This window comes from Mesoplodon mirus (assembly GCF_964341445.2).
Source record: "Mesoplodon mirus genome assembly, chromosome: 8".
Classification (NCBI taxonomy): domain Eukaryota; kingdom Metazoa; phylum Chordata; class Mammalia; order Artiodactyla; family Ziphiidae; genus Mesoplodon; species Mesoplodon mirus.
Window position 1 is genome coordinate 91,774,009 of NC_138984.1, and position 22,816 is coordinate 91,796,824.

General features: G+C 40.9%; 1 protein-coding gene across 1 annotated transcript in view; it reads right to left on the reverse strand.

The window, feature by feature from the left end:
• Positions 1-22,816, reverse strand: part of PDE11A (phosphodiesterase 11A) — a 449,383-nt gene that overhangs the window by 125,580 nt on the left and 300,987 nt on the right. The window contains exon 10 of the mRNA XM_082630579.1: positions 19,626-19,676. Coding sequence (XP_082486705.1) covers positions 19,626-19,676 — 51 coding nt within the window. The remainder of the gene's footprint in view (positions 1-19,625; positions 19,677-22,816) is intronic.

Below are 22,816 nucleotides of genomic sequence, written 5' to 3' on the forward strand. Positions count from 1 at the left end.
GAAAATTCCACCACATGGAAACATTTAATTCATCAAATAAATTATAAATAATATAGTTTATCCAAGAGAGAATATTCTTAAAAATTGTAATTACCGCTAAGAAGAAATCGTTTTCCTTTATAATAATAATTTGATTACATGGAAACTTTAGACTGAGTCCATTTTATGGATCCATATAGAACTGTGCACTAACCCATCTAAGAAAGAGAGTAGAGAGACTGTAAATTTATATTCTAAAAGTGAATCAAGTCATATTTCTCATCATGCCAGTTACTCTTACAAAGACACACCAGGTGAATAAAGCCCTTTTTCTGTCTTATCTATTCACGTCTTATTAAATACTGAGCTCATTCAATGCCCTCGGCTTCCTAGCAACAGTATATGGGTAATTTTTCCAAGAGTCAAGAACCGCAGGGTGAGGGAAAAAAGCTTCTTGCTCTTATCTAGTGTGGCTGGATATCAACTACGGGCATGAGACAGCAGTTATTTTTTTATTCTTTTAAAGGTCACAAAGGATACATGATTACAATTACACTTTACCCACGGACTCTAGGTGTTTACTAGTAAATCCTGATATTGATTTTAAAAGCTGAAAATCTTTAACTCAAATATTTCTGATCGGACCATAAATCCTTAAAATTCAGATCTTTTTCTGAATGAAAGATCTATGAAAGTAGATGATGGATTTCATGGGCTGTCAAAGAAAAAATGTTACATTTCATAGTTTGTCACTGAATATGACATAAAACACCTGAAGGTAGATTATTTATACTGATAAAATTATTCTTGGGCATCGGAAGCTGTCTTCTGGGGAATAAAAATAAAATATCGAAATAACTAGAAATTTTCTGCTTTCAAATTAGGTGGTGAAAATAATGTGGAAAACTGCCAAAAGCTATTTTCTTTGAGTCAAATAGGGGATATGTTATTGCAAGTATAGGTCAGAGTAGACTAGTTTCCCGTGAGACACAATATATTTTAGCAACCATCTACCATTATTTTTGCTGGAGATATAGGAGTTCATCTTTTAACTGCTTTTTGTTGTCGTTATTGTTCTTTTTTACACTTCCTTCCCAGAGGTCACTAAACATTAGATTCATATTTCAGTCAGATTAAGGATGTCAAACATTATTCTCCTCTTTCTGGGTAGTGATTGTGGGATTAAGAAGCAAGTTAGCTTTGTTATTTTCTATGGCTACAGACATGTTCCTCACTCCAGCCAGCTTTCTCATCAATAAATGTGTCATGAAGGGGCTCATTAAAGAAATGTGGCCAGACAAAGCAAATCCAATACCACAGCTCCCCAAACAACTAGGAGTTAATGTGCCACAGAGATGGGTCTAGAAAGTCATCTTCCCCTAATAAAGACATCAAAGGATGCTTACTAGACGGAATAGAAGCTGGTACATGTATGTGTATCTTTGTCTTTATAAATATATATGTATCCACTAATCTGCTCTTTGCAGCCCCATAAACCATTTTGCAAATAAGGACCACAATTATATGATGCCAAATATTCTTTTAAAAATTAAAAAATGCTGTAAAATTATATTCAAAGATTGAAGTCTCAGTATACTGAAATAGTTCACATATGAAGTTATAAACATATATCATTAGCTCCTTTATATTAATTGTCATTTCCTTTAACTAATGGAACAAGGTATACCATACATTTAAGAGAAGGCCTTACTGCAAAGAGCATTTACAGACAGTAGTTCCAATCCCAGCTTTGACGCTGACTTGAGCAAATCCTTTTATCTCTCTAAGCTGTAGCTTAGGCCAAGAAGGGCCAAATCACTAATCTCAGAGAATTGTTTTTATGATTAAATTACGATATGACATATAAGGTGCCTGGCACATAGTAGGTGCTCAATAAATGATAGCTATAATAATAATGATAATGATAACTGTTAATACTATTATTTTCATCACACATAACTTGAGTAATTTCTGAGGTCCTTGGATGCTTGTGACAGAGTGTGGTCACTATTTTACTATGACTTAGAAATTGCTAACTGTTATATACTACTGACACTATGAACAGAAAAATGATGAGGTCACTGGAAAAGGGAATGGGTCAGATATTTAGAGAATGTCCTGGGCAGAAGGGAAGATGCAGACTCAGAGAGCTCCCCTTCTCAGACCCTGAAAATTGGAGTTGAGGTTTCATTTACAACAGTACCAGTGGCACACAAGAAAGCTTGCCACCTCTGCTCAGTAAAATACAAATCACTGACTACCCATTTTTATTTTAGGCAGTTAGATAGTTAGTATGTCGTTAATTCCTGTACATACTCAGGCTCAGTATCATTGTCAATTCCGTTTTATTTCCACCTCCTTTCCAAGATCCCCAGTTGGAGGTAAAGCCCTGCTCTCTGAGCATCTCTGGATATTCTAAGGCAAGATGAATCTTTAGGAGCTGCCCTCCTTTGAGGCAATTTACAACTCAAAACAGCAATACATTTTCTTTTCAGGGTAGAAATACTGACAATAAAAATGGAGCAGCTTTGAAACATACATTACTGTAATTAAAGTGACTTGCTCTTTGGAAATTCCTGAGACAAGTCTTTATTGCAACTATTATTTAATGATAAACACAATAATTAAAGGCTTATTCTAAGAACAGTATCAATGCTAGGATCTGGACGTTCCACGACTTTTCAGATTACAGAGCATGGCCACTGCCGGATGCCCCTACTCATTGTTCTCAGGACTCTCTGTGCCTTTCTTTCCTTTGATGATGTGTGGACCCAGGCCAGAGTGTGCTCAGGCTGGTGTTCCCTGACACCCTGATATAGACACCCTTAGCTGAGAGGCTTTGACAGAGATGTGGTCAAAAATGGCTGGGCAAAGCCGATATGTACTCTACCAGATGAGGCACAATGCCCACGAGGGTATAAAGTCTCAAAAATGGTGCAGTAACGTTACCTATTTAACTTTATTGAATTGAGTATTTACCAGAGCATTTACTGTGGATGTGTGACACATATTAATATTCCATGGAATGGTGCTCTGTGAGACACCAGCTTTAGAAACAAGCCAGACCCGTGTTTTTCATTCTTAACTCCATAACAGAATGAACGGAGAGTTTTAAAACATATAGCAATGCCAGCCCTCTGCCCTACTTCTTTTCAATCAGTCTGGGGGGTGATGCTCAGGTATTGGTATTGTTTTTAAAGGGTCCCATCCCTAGGTGAGTCTAATGTCCAGTCAGGACACTCACTCTGACCCAGGCCTGCCACTTAGGCCACCTCTGCATCCCAATTATCCCCTTTCGAGTATATAGAACCACAGCGAGTGAGAGAGAAAAAAAGCCCTCCAAAGCTCTGATGTGTCAGAGAAGGTTTTCTCTGGGGTGAGATCTGAATCATCAATTGATCTTGAAGTTTTAGCCCATGTGCTGATGTGCTGGTTTCACAGGCCCATGCTTCCTTCTCCTTGGTTGTTGACATTTTCAGTGGGAAGGGACAGGCTTGCCTGCTTCACACAGAATCTTTCCTGAAAACCCATACCTGCTAATATCATGGCTTTACGTGAGGAATTGCCCTTCCACAAAAAATGGTGAGACCCCCTGCTGTAGGTAAACCTTCCAAGATTTTCTCCATGACTTAGTAGCCTGTCTCCCACTTGAGCTAGCAGGTGACAGAGGCCTCTGAAACGCCCATCATTGGTGCAGTTTACCTGGGAAATGAAAGCCGGGGCAACAGCCTGGTAGCTGGAGCCTTGGAAAGCTTTGTTGAATGTAAATTTCTAGCTCAAATTTGCACCTTGTCTCTGAGTTTTTCTAGAGTTTTGATGGAATAGAGAATGCATTTCTTTTCCTCCTTAAATAGGAGCCAACATTTATCAATTAAATAAGATCAGAGAGAAAAATTGGATAATTCCATGGACTCCTTTCACAGTCTGCTAAGCAAATGAGATTCTTTATCCTTTTCATTTGAGGGTACAGGAGAAAGAGAGGTGTTCCCTATGTATCAAGCATGTGCAATGTGCCAGGATAAATACAGTTCTCTCCATACTGTCGACTCATTTAATCCTTATACAACCCCTCGGGGCGGTCCCTATCATCCCACTTTTCTGACTGTGGAAAGGGAGGTTCAGAGGCGTTAAGGCAGTGCCCACGGTAGAATTAGAAGTGTGAGGCAAAGCTGGGACTTGCACCAGGTCTAGTGGTGGCGGTGGCAGAACTGTATCCAGACAACCCGTCTCCCCGCCTTACAGAGCCCACCCCAAGCAACAGGTTGGGACTCCAGTCTGAGCCTGATGACCTGTTTAGAGCTCAGAAAGTTCTAGGTTTTCTATCCATCCTGCATCTTGACTCTCAGTTTATTTTGTATCATCTCCAAAATGGTATCTGAAACATAAGCATGTTCTCCTCAACGTTCTACTCTGTGCTTTGAAGCAGAAGGGTTAATGCTGTGGGGAAAGGCAGCATGTCCTGCTCCACGGGCTCACATACCAGTACTTAAAAAATACACAGGTGTGCAGGCAGACTCACACCATGCTAACAGCATGAGCTTTGGCTTAGACCTGCGTTCAGATCTTATGCTTGTGACCTGGAGTGAGTTACTGTATCTCTTAGCCCTCGGTTTCTTTACCCATAAAATGAGGTAATAATAATATTTACCTCATAGACTTGTGACTGAACAAGATTACAACTCAGGTCTCCTGTGTTTAGTTTCCGCTAGAAACATACACTCAAACAGTTAAAAGAAGATTGAAATGTTTCATAACTTTCCAAGGCTTGTCATTTGTGAAACTCACGCAGATTCATAAATTTTGTGTCACTGGCTGATACCTCAGTTCAGTCATCAATGTATTGCTTTCATCACTCAAGAAATATTTATTGAGCACCAACTATATGCCGGGCACTGGGTTAGGCACTGGAGATACAGCAATTTTCAAGTAGCTTAGAGTCCAGCTAAGGCAAATTTGTACTATATTTATACCCATTAGAGATACACAGAAATGGTATTCACATACTGATTTATTAATGTGAGTGTACAGAATTGACATGCATGTAATCGTATTGGATCTACTGTTACTATGTTGCCCGTTGTTAATTATAATTACTATTGACTGTGGTTAATTTCCAACCCGACGTACTCTCAGAAAGAGCAGACAGCATCTTCCCTCCATTTGGCTGTCCTAAGGTGGCCAAGGGCGGTTGCTCAGGGGAGTGGACAAGGAAGAGTTACACTGAGCGCTGAGTGAGCTCTCACAACCAACTGCCTGCTCTGCATTCCACTAACGTCCTTAACCAATGACAGGATATGCACACGTTCCTGGCATTGAAGTCTTTAGAGTTTAGCTGTTTTTAATTATTGAGAGCTTATGTCCTTCCATCATACAACCTGAAGTGAAGAGAGGCCAGGGCCTCAGCAAGGACTGGGTGCTGTCAGTTGAAGAACTTATTGTTTTACTTGTCTGGTTTACAGCGAGTTCTTTTCAGAGCTTTGTTTTGCTCTTTGGTTCCCTAATGGCTTTGATTTCACATATGCATGCAGTCAATATTAATTTTCTGTCCTATAGTAACAAGAAAAGAGTAAAAACAGAAAGAGAAAACCCTGTTTTCCTGTGTGGCTTGCACGGGACCGCCCGAAGGAGAAATTAGAGGAGCCTGGGGTGGCCCAATAGCCTGCTATTCAGAGCCCAGGTCACCTTGACTTGTACCTTGGCCCTCTCCTTGGTTCTTCTCTGGGCCGGGGGGTGGGGGGGGGAGGTTGGGGGGGGTTGGGGGGGTTGGGGGGTGGAGTCAGCCTGAAGAGGAGGTAGAAATTTTTAAGGGCAAGATAATTCACAAGATCAGATATTGATAAAGTAACTTAAGGGATTTACATCACATTTAGAATACCCACTATAGATGGCATCTCACCTGTAGCAGAGAGGCTAATTGTTTCCACATCAAAAAGCCCTGCCCTTATTTTTTTCTCACTGAGGCTCCATATTCAGCACTTCCTTTGATCGGGCAGATAAGACTGGGGGCCAAGTTTGATCTTTTATGCATCTTTATGACACTGCAGATGAAAACTGCCTGCCTGGCGACAGTGCTATTCTTTAACATTAGATTTTTACTGGCCAGGGGGCAGGACAAAAACATCATTCTTTATACTTATAAAATATCACATTTGCCACTGAGAGGCTCGGATGTTCAAACATCCAGCCTCCCCACCGTTCCACTGCCTCATCTTGATCTTCACAGATGAAGTCCATCCAACTGTCCTCCTTTCTAGCTGACAGGGAGAGAGCCAATGAAATGCCTTTTCCTGTTGCTGGGTGACTGCGAATATTTTGAAAACATGTCCCATAAATGCAGCAGCTTAAAAGCCTGCCATTGGCTGGTTGGGCGTTCTGTGCATGGTGACGCGTGAGGCTGGCACAAGTGACAGGTGGGAACAACTATGCAAATATATCACTGGCCTGATGTTCCACTGGAGAGGAAAACTATTTCAAGGCTGAGTGACAACTATAACATACCCTGTAGAAGAGAAATAAATCTCCCTGAGTCTACATTTAGGCATCTGAAGAACGGTTATGGGAAAAAAGAAAGAAAAAGACCCCTCAAGGTTGTCTTACCCTCAATACCCTGTTTTCATGGTCTGATTAGCAGTTCTACCTGTCCTAGAAATATATGTGTCTATCTCCATATCTTTTGTAGTTCTGTGTTGATACATTTTAAAGTCCAAACTTGTTTATTCAGGGAAATAATTTAAACACTGTCAAGGAGGCCTTTTAAATTTTTCTTTGTCTCCTTGTCTCCAGCGCCCCTTCCTTCACCTTCCTCCCCTGACCTTCAAGTCCAAATATCCGGGGGCCACAGGATGTGGTCAGTGTCAGGACCAGCACTGACTGCATTTTATCTCCCTCTGTCCACTTAAAATATTTGCATCCTGGTGGGAGGATAAGCAAAGTCTTGTCTAAACAGCTTTGGGATTCTCTTTGCAGCCAGAGAGCTGTTTGGATTCAAGTAACTGCTTTTGCTAACACTGGGTTAACTGTTCATACACAAATCTGCCAAAGAGCCTCTAGGAAAGAATGTCCTTCTACTAATTGAATTCTAATGAAGCCAGGAAGTAGATCAGGAATTGAGCTATTTTACTGTGAGTTTCAAACGTCAGATATAGGGATGTTTGGCTTTGATCTGCTTAATTCTTTAGTAGGTCCTAATTAGTTCAGGAAAAAATGACTATTCCAGAAGGTATCTGTGGTTTATTGGTGGATCCAGTTGAAGGGTGCTTTTCTGGTTATACATCAGAGCCTCCAATGTTCAAGCACAATAGAAAGACACTGTTATGACAGAACCAGATGAAGCAGCTGTTAATGAGGAGTTCCTGGGCCAATTTAATTGGCACATCCCCGGAAGTTATATTTATTTGCTTTATAAGGTTTGGGTGAGTTTGAGAGCCAAATCAGGGTGACCATCAGTGGGATTAGCTTTGGATACAGAAATGCTTTCAGGACATAATAGAACTTTTTTTTCAATAATGTGATCTAGACAAAGTCTCTCGAGAAACCACTTCAGCAGATAGATCACTGGCGGGTATCACCCAGTGTCTACAAATTATGAATTATGAAGGGGCTATTGTGAGCACCTCACCTGTGCCTCAGGGAATCTGAAAGATACATGCATATACACCTCACCTGTGAGGGACAGCTGTGATACTATCTGCCTCGTACCTCTCTCCTTTCTGGGGCTCTGGTCCTTCTTCCACTCCAACCACGTTTTGTCCTGGGAGCTGACATATTCTTCAATGACTGTCACAGTTGATTGGTTGATTGGTCCAGGGATGGGCACTTGACCCAAACTGGACCAGTTGGAAAACTTCCCTAAGATTCTCCAAACTGGAACTTGGGAATAGTTCTTTCTAGATGGGGTTGCTGAAAGATGAGAAACTTAGGCCCTGACAGAGGCCATGGTGACCCCTTTGTAAGGAAAGCCAGGCTGTAGTCAGCACAACTGGGGGCTCAAGCTGCAGTGACATAGTTCTGTCCATTTGGCTTGAGGGACCACCGGGGTGCTTGCTGCAGCCAGTTCCAGGAGTGGTCAGTTGGCTTCACAAGCACAGTCTGTGGGGCAGATCTTCCTTTTGGTATGCAGTGTACTCCCGTTTGTAACGCTTCCTGGGAGGAACTTTGGGCTTACGTATAGAAGATTTATCTGGGACCTTGCACCCTAAGCAATCCTGCCTTCTCATGAGTGAATTACTGTGCAGGGAGAAAAAGAGCTCCACTGGGGAGAGATGCTGAACACAGCCCACTGCACAGAGAGACATCCCTAACAATCTGATACTTGGACCTTTGGTTTTCAAGGGGGTTATCAAAATAACCAGCCTTTGTTCTCACACATAACTTCTCAGAGAACCAGAGGAAAGCTATATTCAAGGAGATCACTGATAGTTTGAAAGATATTTCAGGCAGAAGCATAAACTTCTCCACGGTTTTAAAGGGAGAGAGATTCCCGTGATTTTTCATATTGGAGCAACGAAGTCATAGAAAGCATCTCTCCCTGTTCTCTTTCTTTTCTGAATTCTAGGGCTTTCCTCTTGGTAGTGGGGGGAAGAGTACAAAGTGTCCTTCCTTAAAATCTAGCTTCAGTGCTTCAAGGACTTTTTTGACACATGTAAGCCCAGTGGTGAGGATGGCCACCTGTTCCTGCAGAAACCATCACAAAGCTTGGTTTTCACAGAACTCCCTTCCGCCTCCGGAAAGGCCTGAGATGAATTATAATATATGTTAGGAAAATAAACCTAGTAGAGAGAGGAATGGGGTCATTCAGCCTAAGAGTTGTTTGGGATTTACCCTGGGGGGAAAATTGCCTTTAGATCCCATAAACCTATCCCTTGAAGTTACTTTTCCAGAATGCTAAAGGCGGAGAAAGCATACTTGCTGAAACAGTTGGGCTGGATTACTTTACAAACTATGTAACCTTAAAAACAAAGAGGGGTGGGATAGGGAGGGTGGGAGGAAGGGAGACGCAAGAGGGAGGAGATATGGGGATATATGTACATGTATAGCTGATTCACTTTGTTATACAGCAGAAACTAACACACCATTGTAAAGCAATTATACTCCAGTAAAGATGTTAAAATAAACAACAACAACAACAATAAAAACCAAGCAACCCAAACACCCGCAGCTGAATCTCTTGAAATCTGAACTCATCTATTACGGAACTAAGCCATAATTACAGAAGGGCTCAAAATCAGACCATGAGGATAGCGCCAAGCCAAGAGCAGGAAAATCCAAGATAAAAAAAGGTCCCACGTCATTTTGAAAGGGAATATAACAAATTCAGCGTGCCTACCTATATCTCATTTTTTTTTCATTTGTACCCTGTAATTATTTGGGCATTTCTCTGTACCTCAGTTTCATCATCTATAAAATATGAAAAATAATAGTAGGGGTTTTGTGAGGATTAAATGAGTTAATACAGGTAAAGCACCAGAAACAGACCTGGCACATGATAAAACGTTCATGAAACGTTTGTTGTTTTCCAGGTGACCGTCATACTGAGTGGACTGAACAGGTACTGGGCAGGAGAGTCCAAGGAAAGGGCCTCAGCAGCAAAGAGTGAGTCCCCCAAACTGGCAGTGAGCTGTCTCCCTCAGCTGCCTGATTCATAAATAGGATGTAGCCACCGACGCCTCCCGAAAAGGCCTCTGTTAACATTCAATGAAATGAGAGCTACGAAAGCACTTTGAATCAGCAAGCATGCTACGGCTATAACAGCAGTACCCTGAGCGAACAGCAATATTTAGACGTATAGAATGATCGGTATCAGGTTATCCTACAGTAAGCCTAGAAAATGTACTTTAAAGTCCATCCACCTGGAGATGCTTAACAGCAGAATAGTATGTAAGCCTTTTATCCCAGGATAGGTTGAAAACAGCCTGCCCTTGCATAAGTTCTCACCAGCTCTTCTCACACTGTCCTTTCATGGGTGTATGGATTTGATTACAGTGAATCTAAGGAAGTACCTGTAGGCGCTGCTCTGGGCAACCTTCTAGGGCCAACTAGGAGGCCAGGTGCATGGCCCCCAGCCTGGGGGCATGAGGCAAAATCTATTTTGAGCTTGGATCCCTTCTACAACATGGTCTCACAGAAAGGATTCTAGAGTTTTCTCTGTTATAGTGTGACTGACAATTTTTCAATTTTTATTAAAATTCTTGCTTGTTCACACACTAATTCGTTTTAATCCCAACCAAATGTTTGAGGCCCTGGATGGAAACATCAGCCTGTATTACATGACAGTCTAAGAATAGTCTCTGTGGTTATTCTTGTTCATAATACTGAGTTTAATTTCTTGGTTTTGTGTATATGAGTGTCTAAGGCAAAGACAGCTAAATCTTGCACAGTTATTGTGTCACTGACTATGGGGCTTCTGATGCCTGGTTAAGGTGATGTCTGTAAAAACTCCATGAATTGCTCCTAGGGAAACAAAAGCACCAGAAACAGAGTTACTATACCACCAACCAGCAGCATTCCTAGCAAGGAGAGCATGGAATAGCTCCACCAGCTCTGGTAATGAAAGGGCTGTTTTTGACGGGACAGAGCAGAGCCCCTCAGATGGCTGGGTTCAGGCCCTGTTGCAGGCATGCTGCAGTGCATGCGCAACAATGAGAATAATGGAGCATCTGACCAGCTGACCTCTGGCTACTGACCACACTACCTCACCATCCACATCGCCTCGCCACCAACTCCCAGCCCCTCCAAGGGGCCTCCCCGGCCGCCCACTGGGATACAGCCAGTGGGATGGCTTTGACCAGGCTTTGTCGATAAGGCTGAACCACAGGGAGATTTTCCCAATCCTTCTGCCTGGCGCCTGGGCAAATGAATAAGCTGCCTGTGTCACTAACATATTCCAGGTCATGCACACACACAGACATTATGAGATCTTGGAATTACTTTTAAATGACTGTCTTTTGTGTTTTAACCATTTTCCTAGAAATGCAGCTCAGCAAATCCTTGCGTGGAGCAAGGATGGCACCCAGTGGCCAAAGTGTTTCATCTCAGATCTTGTTTTCTCACAGATTTTCTGTTGCTTTTCTCTTTGGAAACAATGAATGCCGCAAGATCTCTTTCTAAAGCCAGAGTTGAAACTCCAGATCACCGCTGAGCTAAAGTGCACACACACACACACACACACACACTCACACACACAAATTGGGGCAGTATACAGAGATTAATTCAGAATAACTTCTAAAAATCCTCAAAGATTTACCTTAAATGTCTTGTGTTAAAGTCATTATATTGCAGATATGCAGATTATTGCTCATGATGTCCCTAATATCATATATCACCCTAGGAAATATTATACCAACATAAACCCAGTCTCACATTCTTCACTTCCTGTCTTCCCCCAAATAGTCTCTAGTTCATGAGTTCTCATGCCTTAAGCATAAGACTTTATCTCCTGACAAGTGCTTTATCATTAAACTGATATTTGCAATCTCATATCCTTGTTATCTTTCCTACAAGGTACTTGGCAGGTCTGGAGAGCACAGGATAATAAAGTGAGACTGCTCTTTTTCCTTTGAGCTTTCCAGATGTCGAGAGATTTCTATACAGCTAGATAGCCAATCAGACTGTAAGGAAGACAAGCAAGATGTCAGGATAATGGATCATGTACCCTCTTGCTAAGAATGATGCAATATCTTCATAATGTTTGCTGTTTCCAATTTCCTTAGGTTTCTAAGCAGTCTGAAACCCCAGGGCAAGGAGTCACATGGACGGCACAACCACAACACAAAAAGAAGCTTCTAATAAAATAGCTAATAATAAAATATATTGATTGCCCAAAGAATACCATGAAAAGTCTCTTTTAAAATATCTATGTTAAGTTCAGCCCAAAATTCTGGTTTTCTCAGACATCATCACCATTCATGCTTATTTGGCCCCCGGGCTGTTGACATGCCATGAAGGTTCCAAGATAATAGTTAGATCAAAAGAAGTGGCTTCAGGATAAAAATCCATAATATTGCTTACACTTTCCTATTCAGCCACTTGGAAAGAAGCACTGTCTTCAGAGTCAAAATAAAACACTGGAGAGAAAAATCAAAGCCAAGCATGTGCATTGTTCTTGCTGGTGCTTTGGTTCTTTTTGTCTCATACGTAAAATGGAGCTGTGATAACCCTGCCCTCACCAAGAGGTTGTGAGGCTCAAGTGAGATAAAGGTATGAAAAGGTTTTTATATACTGCAAAGTCGTTATTTAAATATTATCATTCAAACATTTATAGGTAGCACTAGTGTAAGTTGTTATTCTGAAGAGATTGAGACTCTTGTCTTACCTAAAATAATCACTTATCTTCCTCACGAGTATTATTGTACTATTTTACCCTTCAAATGTAATAGAGCAATGGTGGGCTTTGGAAATCACTTATAATATATAATTAAATTAAGTTGAGCCAAATCTTCTACCAAACACCCAAGTTTGTAAACAAAGCTTAACTTAAAGCTTAGGGTATTTAGAAATTATAAGGACCCCAAGATGTTTTGTCAACTTTATGTTGCTTTCTGTTTTATTTTCCCCTTCCCTCCTATAGATAAATTTTACAGGCTTGTAAAATTACAGCATTTTATGGCTGGAGATGGCTTTGTTTTTCAGATGAGGAAAACTGAGGCCTAGAAATTTTAAATGAGTCAAGAGGTTTGGTGGCTGCTTTGTCTGCTTACATGTTTGCTCTTTCGTGCCTTACTGTGTCTGTGGCCTTACAAAGACTGCCTTAAAAGGGGCAGCTCTGGCTACTGAGACTGTAGAAAACCCTTCAATCAGACACTCACTCCTAATTTCATATTTCAGATGGTACCTTGGAACCAACAGAATCATGATTTGTACACACTTTTAAGATTTTGAATAGATCCATTTTCAACTGAGAGAAAACATACAGAATTACCAAAGCAGTACATAATTTCAAAAATAGGTAGAAGGGAAAGAATACAGGCTCATACAAATAAAAAGAATTAGATAGGAATCCCGAGATTCAAGAAAATAATAGTTTTAAAGAATTCACTCAGCAGGGTACTGGTAGCAGGACACGTGACTGAGGAATCTCACTTAACATTAAAGAAATTGCTGAATCAACTAAGAATTAATGGCAACGGGCATTTGCCCTGCTGTAGAGCAAGGAAGGACAGATATTGTCATTACTGAATACTCCAAAGAGAACATCTTAAACAAAGACAATGAATCCCTTTATTTTCATACAATTTATGCTTCATAGGGAAATCCAGAAAACTAATAATCAAGAGCTTAAAACAAGGGGTTGAGGCAGGATTTGCAGACACTCTCAATGTCATAGACACCTGCTTCAAAATTCTACTCACATGTTGTAACCTCCTCTGCCATCAAAACTGCAAATAGTTCAATGAATTTGGTCACTTGGTAGAAATTTCTCCAGCACCCAGGAGCAAGGCATAGCTTCAGGTGATTGAAGGGTTACAAAAAGGAATTAGACAAGGGCTCTCACCTAAAAATGCTCCTAGTTTCACCAGATGCTTTGACAGGTGCACGAAGATTTATATCACAGGGTAGACACTGATAAGTACAGTGAAAGAATGAACAGATCACCTTTGCCTGAAGGACAGTTAGAATGACTTCATGGGGGGGCAACTGAGCAGGATGAGATGGGCTGTTAGGACTTTAAATATGCAGAGAGAGGAACAGGATGGGAACAAAGATAGGGAAGGGCAAAGTATGGAGAGAAAACATCACATAGAACTTGTGTGAAGGGTGGGTAAATGGGAGCATGAGAAACAGGCTGGAAAAGTGAACTGGAGCTTAGAGCTCAGAGCACTTTTAATGCCCATTGAAAGAATTTGTAATGATGGACTCCAAAGGCTTATAGCAGATGCTAAGCATTGTGAGAAGGAAACTGGCACCAACGGAAGAGTACTGCTGATCTGGCAGCTGTGTACAGGATGAATTTGGGAGTGCAGCAGGGAGCCCAGACAGGAGAGCACTGCATAGCCACCGTCTGCGTGAGAGAGAAGGAGGATCTGAACTGTGATGGCTGTGAGGATGAAGAGAGACGTTCCGAGTCCGAATGGAGGGGACAGCACATGAGAGTGGGAGGCGTGAGGACTCAAAGATAACTGCACAGTTACATCTACAGTGCGCATCCGGAGAGGAGGGTGAGGGGAGCGTAACAGGAGTTTGTAGCTTCTACCTAAACTGAAGAAAGAGCAGAGAGAAAACCAACCACTGTGATGGCTAAGTCATGCCCACATCATTGAAGTGAGGGGCTATCGGTTCTTTATTTCTGGTTCCATCTCTGTAGTTGCAGATGGCTCTTACTAGAGAAAACCAGAGAGAAGGGAGAGTGATCCAGGCCCAGATGCCCTAGTGTTCTGGAAGGTTCTGAGCCCTTTGGCCTTTACAGATCCCTTCATCGTTCAGGGGTTAGGGCTCTAACTGGGCCACCCTGTCACCTTACACTGCTGTCTTCCCTGGACCTTCAGGACCGTCACTGCTCTGAAACCAAAACCCAACTGCCTTTGATTTCATTCCCTCAGGCTCAGACTCCCTGGGCCTTCAAGTGTGACAGTAAGGAACGCAGGGAACCCAGCTGTGTTAATGGGTAGAGGCAAGAAGGTGGGAGGATCTCCGCCCAGGAAACGTAGATGTTCATAGTGCCCTCTGGGAGACAGCTTTCAAATGGAAAGAAGTGACAAATAGTGGCTATTTAAGGTGATCTGAGAGGAGGTCAGGGTCACCACAGGATGTATTTGGCCAGGTGGGTCCTTGAAGAGCCCTCCACTCAGAGACGTTCAGTTCAGCAGCAGCAAAGGTCAGCCTGGACTCGCAGCCCTGGCTCCCCTCACATCACCCCCCACCCCCGCCGCCTAGTATTTTCGACACTCAGGAATGACAAAGTACAAGCATCTTTTTTCTGATGTGGCATTTGATTAAGACACAATTCATCAAGAGGACTGTGTATGAACACATGGACATCTGAACACAAGGATTCCACATATTTATGGGGTTGTCCTAAGCAGCTCAGGCCATCAGCTCAGTCTGCAGCCTTAGGAGCAGAAGATGCCCATTAGGATGCTGACTCAGCTGTTTCTCCTGCAGTCAATTTCTTGCTGCAGGTTCAATAACTTTCCCTGACGATAAAAAAATCTGATTATTAAACTCGGCATAAATACTATTTAAAGTCAAAACAACCCCCTCAATTCCAGAGGTGGGGGGGACCAGAGAGGAGACAGAATAGGTTAGGTGTAAGATGATGGCCAAATTCTGTTCATAATGCTGCGAAGTCATCTTTTAAACAACCTTAGAAATAAGCTGGAGTGAACTGGAAAGTCATTGTTGAGACTCCCAAAGGCAGCCTTTCATGAAGGCTGTGAGGGCTGAGACTAGAGGAACAAGGGAGAGTTCTTCTTCCCTCCCTGGCACCCTGAGGCCTGGGGTTACCCCTGGGCCGTGAAGCCACCTCTGTGGGAACACTCAGCCTGCGGGAGAGCAGCTGGAAGATGTTCCCTACTGACAGGGGTGGGGAACACGAGCTACCCAAACCTCTGCCACACAGTGCCCTGTGCCACTTCTCCCCTCTCTCTATAGTGCACTTGTCCTCTGCAAGAAGCTGCTGCAAGGATTGGGCTTTTCCACAGCTCCACAAATGGAGCTGGCAGGGCAGTGGTCAGTACACCTGCTGCCTTCCTGCAATTAGAAAAAGATGCACCCTCTGGAGGCTCCATTACTAAAAAGCATCCCATGCACTTGGCCGGCCAGGTGGGGATCAGTCCCAACTCCTGCCTCCCTGTGCAGGGACCCTTGTGCAGGGCCCTGTGACAGACACATCCACCGGCATAGCAGCAAGGGCGGTTCTGAGGGCAGGAACTTCTTATTAAAACATCTGAATATTTCATGGGTCAAACGTGTCTCCTGAAACTTAATTACTTAAAAAAATAGTACATCACATCCCATTGCTCAGCCTGTCCCCTGCCATCCATCTCACAGAGGAGGCCATAAGATCCTATTTTTGATGTAGCCGTTCGTATTTTGGTACGTAAAGGCCACAGGGAGCACCTATCTTCAGTACTTTATTTGCTTTACCAGGATGTTAATTTGTGGCCTAGGCAATAACACTGAAAACTTGAAATATGCAAGAGGCAGTCCAAACCCAAACACCCAACATGAGTTACTGGCGTTTAATTACTGAGGCAGTTAAATAGTGCTGTAAACGAGTTCATCTCTGATTGCAGCCATAACCCTTGCAGTTTGGAATTGAAAGAAGGGATGATAGAAGATGGCAATATAACATGAGGACGTCCATGAGTTGGTTTTAATTGGTAAACTGGCATATATAGTGATAACTGTTTGGTCTGTCCACCGCATTGGAATCCTAGGAAAGTGCATAAAATTACGGAAGCATATAATTGGTGTACTAAACTCATTTTCTTATGTTATCACAGCTGACATCTTCAGGTTATTAAAAGCCTTTAAACCAGTCATCTTCAAAGAGATCTAATTGACAATATGGTCTTTATAAATTATTCCTGTTCGCACAGAGCAGAAGAGATGTAAACAGGCACTAAAATCTGCACAAATTTTCTGGGCACATCTTTCTTATTTCAAGTTCAAGGAAGGTCAGTAAATGTTAATGAGGATAAAAACCATTCTTTAGATCCTGGTTTCCTCATTCAATGCACAGGGCATCAACCCATAAAGGATAAACTAGTATTATAACCTGAATCAGACTTTTAAAAAGTTAACTCATTAGTTCGAGGAATTTCTGTGATCTTTTCATGTATAGGGAACCCTACATAAAGGACCGTTTCCCAAGGTATAATGATATATTAGAATGACAAAGATGGGCTTAGGTTCTGACATTCTTGGATGAGCAATTATATGTTGTTTCACCTACTTATTCTGCTTAGACAATCTAGGGGCACTTCTGGGACGGTTTCCACTCTCTAACCACCATTCACCCACCCACCACCACACACCTCTCAAGGAGATTTTTCCCAACAGGAGAAATAGGATTAACTGAACAAAACAAAATGAACAGAAACACCCTCCCCCTGTCTTGTGGCATTCTAGAATAGGAAAAGAAATCCCCAAACATGGAAGAGTGTGAAAGAGGAAGAAAAGGTAAGAGGAAAGGTAATGTGGTATCATCCTAGCATGAATGATTATTGAAGATTCACTACAGGTTTATCATATAGGAAATCTGTGTTCCTTTAGGCCATACCACCTAGGAGTACAAATAGTAGTGAACTGAAAGTGATTAATGGTATGTATAACACTCTCCAGTATTTTGAGATCTCCATCTCTCCTACTTGTTTCTGGGAGTACTCAAGGTTCTTGTCCTTAAGATGTGACCACTCAGCTCACAGTGAGTCTTTCCACCTCTGCTGGTCATATTGGTAGGCAGGTGTCTTGCCTCTGGTCCATAGTGATGCTTCCTTCCATTGGGCTGCTGCTTCCTGTTGTGTACTACTGACACTCTGGAATCCCTGTGCTCTTGGGGTAATTTAATGCACTGAAACCATACTAAACTCCATGCCTTCTTAGCTGAGAACATGAATCCATGGGAAGCTGGAGTAAGAGACAGATCCAAGAGACAAACGCCACGCTGAACCTGGAATCATCCAGACACTGAGGCCCGTGGCCTCAACTCCCAAAAGGGAGAGTTTTTGACTCAGAAGGCCTCTTAGTCTCTCATGTAAACAGACCACATCTCACTGGTCTTCTAGACATGTCTGAATCCCAGATATGGTGAAGCTTAGGCTGCAACTGGAATTTGACCTGTGTATGTATGTATTTGACCTCCAGATCCTGTTAGCACTCGATGATGAAATAATTTTCTTCCCAAAATTCTGGCTTAATCTCTGAATCACTGATCACTAGCTTGGTCCCAGCTGGGCATAATCCAACACACTGAAACTCAGCCATTCTTTAACTCATGAAATCTCATGGATAACTCTGATTCTACATTTCCAATCTCTCTTTTCTCTCCCTCCCTCTCTCTCTAAATATATATATTATACATACATACATATAGATATATAGTACTAGCTCTGTTAAAAAAGTATTGCAGTAGCCAAGGTTACAATATTTTTGAATATATGCATAGTTTATTTGTATATATTGGTCAAAACAAAGCACTTATTTACTGTGATTTAGCTACAATGTTAGGAAACTGCCATTGCACACACTCTACTGTGAAACTTCAGTAAATACTTTTCTATGTGTGGGATTATTTTAAGCCCACTGCAATTATAAGACATTAGCTACCGATTATGATAATGTTTTATTTACTTTATATATCAAGAAAAAAAGCCATTAGGTTAAAATTACCTACTATATCTCAGTTATATTGTAACAAGATATTCACTAATATCTTACAGGATAAAATCTGGAATACATCACTTTAGTTAATAATCTTGATCATTTTAAGATGAAATAACCCTTTTTTTCTCAGATTTAAATACTTCATGTTTTTAGTATGTTTGTGAACTAAAAATTTAAAAAAAGCATGGCAAATTCCAAGACAATGGTGTTTGCCTTACTCTAAGGAAAGAATTAAGCCTGAACATAGGGCAATACTTTTAGAGAGTAGACAGCTATTGATTTTGGCTGCTCTAGCTCTAGACATGTCCCATCACATAGCTTCTGCAGTCATATTTAGTCCATTATGAGCTTTGCTGTATTTCTCCCTGCCTGCCTCTTTCATCTTTTAGTAATTAAGATGATTATAAAGCGGTAAAAATATAAAACACAAAACAGTAAAAACAGTAAAATGTTTATGGAAACTTATTTCCATAAGTAGAATTGCTAGGTAACTGAACTTGATTAAAGTAAAAAAGCTTTAAATATTTTTGATGGAAATATTTATCAAATGTATATAATATAAAATATAAAAAATTATATATAACCATGTTTTGAACATTTTCTTAATGACTAATTGTTCTGAGTTACAGAACACTAATGCTTTTTGGATTGATTCAATCATTCATTCATTCAACCATTCAACAAGTATTTATTGAGTGCTACTATGTTCCAAGAACTGTGAAAGGCAGTAGAGATAGAGCAGTGAACAAAACATACAAAGAGCACTGCCCTGCTCATATTCTAGGTGGTATGTAGGATGTTTATCTCTACAGCAAATGGATCCTGACTGCTGTGGTTTTAGCTGTTCTGTCTCCTTCCTCTGTTGTCAGCTGTCACCTCACTGGCACCATGCTTTGTATTGTACCTGATCCATAGTAAGCACTTGGTAAATGGTAGCTACTGTTATCCTAATCTCTTCACTTATTTTTACAGATGAAGATATAAGCTCTAAGATTTTTAGTGAACAGAAAGTTAGAGGTAAGACCAAGGCCAAAAGCAGGCATCCTGATTCCCACCATGTTACACAGATCTTTTTCTGATACCCTGCATACTTAAAAAAAGAAAGAAAGAAATACTGAATCATTTAAATGATCATGAAGGGGCCGTTCAGCTCTATATAAGTCCCTTTTACCCTCTAAAACTGAAATATGCAAACATGCCTTCCCCTAATTCTATTCCCCCAACATTCAGTGGGCAGACCTAGTTCTAGAGACAAGTAACAAAGGGTCCGAAAGCCCTGGGAAGTTTAACTTTATGAACCATTAGGGCACCATTTGCTCTCTTACCTTAAACTTGTCAACTTCAGCTTTTGAACATGTTGCATGATAAGATAGCACCTGGTTCAGAAAAAAAGGAAAAGAAACTTTAATAATAGACAAGATTCAATTTTCTGAAATTCTCCTGGCTTAAAAATAAATTTTGCTCATGGATATTACCTTGACATAACAGTGAATGCTAATGCATGACGAGATATTTCCAGTAACAGTCTGTGACAGATTGTCATCTGTGAAACTACAGTGGAATCTATTACAATGTGGAATGGAACAACAGCCCATGTTAAAGGCTAAGTATTTTACATCAGGATGTTTTTATAAGTAGTTATTTTATCAAAGGGACATAATGTGGCTCAAGACCACAGTTCCCAAAGATGTGAATACTTGTCCTGTGAAATGCTTTGGGACACAAATAAATTAAAAGGTGGGGTGTGTGTGTGCGTGCATGTACATATGTGCACAAGTGTATGTGTGTTTGTGTGTGCATGTGTGTGTGTACTGTGGCAGACACTGCAGCTTGCTGACTCAATTTCCATGTCTGGAAATTTTTGTTGTACAGGAAAGATTACATTGTTATCTTGTTTACATTGTTGTATTTATCTGGTATTACATTATCTTGTATTACATTGTTATATTACATTGTTATGCCCAATCATCTGCAATGCTTTTTTGTAAGAGGATTTTATTTCCCTGTCCTACTGACAGCTTGTTATAGGTCTAGAGTGGAAAGGGAAAGAGAAATGAGGCTGGCCAGGGACTGCCCTGCCCCGGACTTCTTGTTTTTTTTTTTTTAATTTTATATGTATTTTTTTATTAGTTTCTGCTTTATAACAAAGTGAATCAATCATACATACACATCTGCTCCCACATCCCTTCCCTCATGCATCTCCCTCCCTCCCACCCTCCCCATCCCACCCCTCCAGGCGGTCACAAAGCACCGAGCTGATCTCCCTGTGCTCTGCGGCTGCTTCCCACTATCCATCTACCCTACGCTTGGTAGTGTATACATGTCCATGCCTCTCTTTAGCTTTGTCACAGCTTACCCTTCCCCCTCCCCATATCCTCAAGTCCATTCTCAAGTAGGTCTGTGTCTTTATTCCCGTTTTACCCCTAGGTTCTTCATGACATTTTTTTTTTAAATTCCATATATATGTGTTAGCATACGGTATTTGTCTTTCTCTTTCTGACTTACTTCACTCTGTATGACAGACTCTAGGTCTATCCACCTCATTACAAATAGTTCAGTTTCGTTTCTTTTTATGGCTGAGTAATATTCCATTGTATATATGTGCCACATCTTCTTTATCCATTCATCCGATGATGGACACTTAGGTTGTTTCCATCTCCGGGCTATTGTGAATAGAGATGCAATGAACATTTTGGTACATGTCTCTTTTTGAATTATGGTTTTCTCAGGGTATATGCCTAGTAGTGAGATTGCTGGGTCATATGGTAGTTCTATTTGTAGTTTTTTAAGGAACCTCCATACTGTTCTCCATAGTGGCTGTACCAATTCACATTCCCACCAGCAGTGCAAGTGTTCCCTTTTCTCCACACCCTCTCCAGCATTTATTGTTTCTAGATTTCTTGATGATGGCCATTCTGACTGGTGTGAGATGATATCTCATTGTAGTTTTGATTTGCATTTCTCTAATGATTAATGATGTTGAGCATTCTTTCATGTGTTTGTTGGCAGTCTGTATATCTTCTTTGGAGAAATGCCTATTTAAGTCTTCTGCCCATTTTTGGATTGGCTTGTTTGTTTTTTTGCTATTGAGCTGCATGAGTTGTTTATAAATTTTGGAGATTAATCCTTTGTCAGTTGCTTCATTTGCAAATATTTTCTCCCATTCTGAGGGCTGCCTTTTGGTCTTATTTATGGTTTCCTTTGCTGTGCAAAAGCTTTTAAGTTTCATTAGGTCCCATTTGTTTATCTTTGTTTTTATTTCCATTTCTCTAGGAGGTGGGTCCAAAAGGATCTTGCTGTGATTTATGTCATAGAGTGTTCTACCTATGTTTTCCACTAAGAGTTTGATAGTTTCTGGCCTTACATTTAGGTCTTTAATCCATTTTGAGCTTATTTTTGTGTATGGTGTTAGGGAATGATCTAATCTCAAACTTTTACATGTCCCTGTCCAGTTTTCCCAGCACCACTTATTGAAGAGGCTGTCCTTTCTCCACTGTACATTCCTGCCTCCTTTATCAAATATAAGTTGGCCATATGTGCGTGGGTTTATCTCTGGGCTTTCTATCCTGATACACTGATCTATCTTTCTGTTTTTATGCCAGTACCACACTGTCTTAATTACTGTAGCTTTGTAGTATAGTCTGAAGTCAGGGAGCCTGATTCCTCCAGCTCCGTTTTTCGTTCTCAAGATTGCTTTGGCTATTCGGGGTCTTTTGTTTTTCCAAACAAATTTTGAAATTTTTTGTTCTAGTTCTGTGAAAAATGCCAGTGGTAGTTTGATAGGGATTGCATTGAATCTGTAGATTGCTTTGGGTAGTAGAGTCATTTTCACACTATTGATTCTTCCAATCCAGGAGCATGGTATATCTCTCCATCTATTTGTATCATCTTTAATTTCTTTCATCAGTGTCTTATAATTTTCTGCATACAGGTCTTTTGTCTCCTTAGGTAGGTTTATTCCTAGATATTTTATTCTTTTTGTTGCAATGGTAAATGGGAGTGTTTTCTTGATTTCATTTTCAGATTTTTCATCATTAGTGTACAGGAATGCCAGAGATTTCTGTGCATTAATTTTGTATCCTGCTACTTTACCAAATTCATAGATTAGCTCTAGTAGTTTTTCGGTAGCATCTTTAGGATTCTCTATGTATAGTATCATGTCATCTGCAAACAGTGACAGCTTTACTTCTTCTTTTCCAATTTGGATTCCTTTTATTTCCTTTTCTTCTCTGATTGCTGTGGCTAAAACTTCCAAAACTATGTTGAATAAGAGTGGTGAGAGTGGGCAGCCTTGTCTTGTTCCCTATCTTAGTGGAAATGGTTTCAGTTTTTCACCATTGAGGACAATGTTGGCTGTGGGTTTGTCATATATGTCCTTTATTATGTTGAGGAAAGTTCCCTCTATGCCTACTTTCTGCAGGGTTTTTATCATAAATGGGTGTTGAATTTTGTCGAAAGCTTTCTCTGCATCTATTGAGATGATCATATGGTTTTTCTCCTTCAACTTGTTAATATG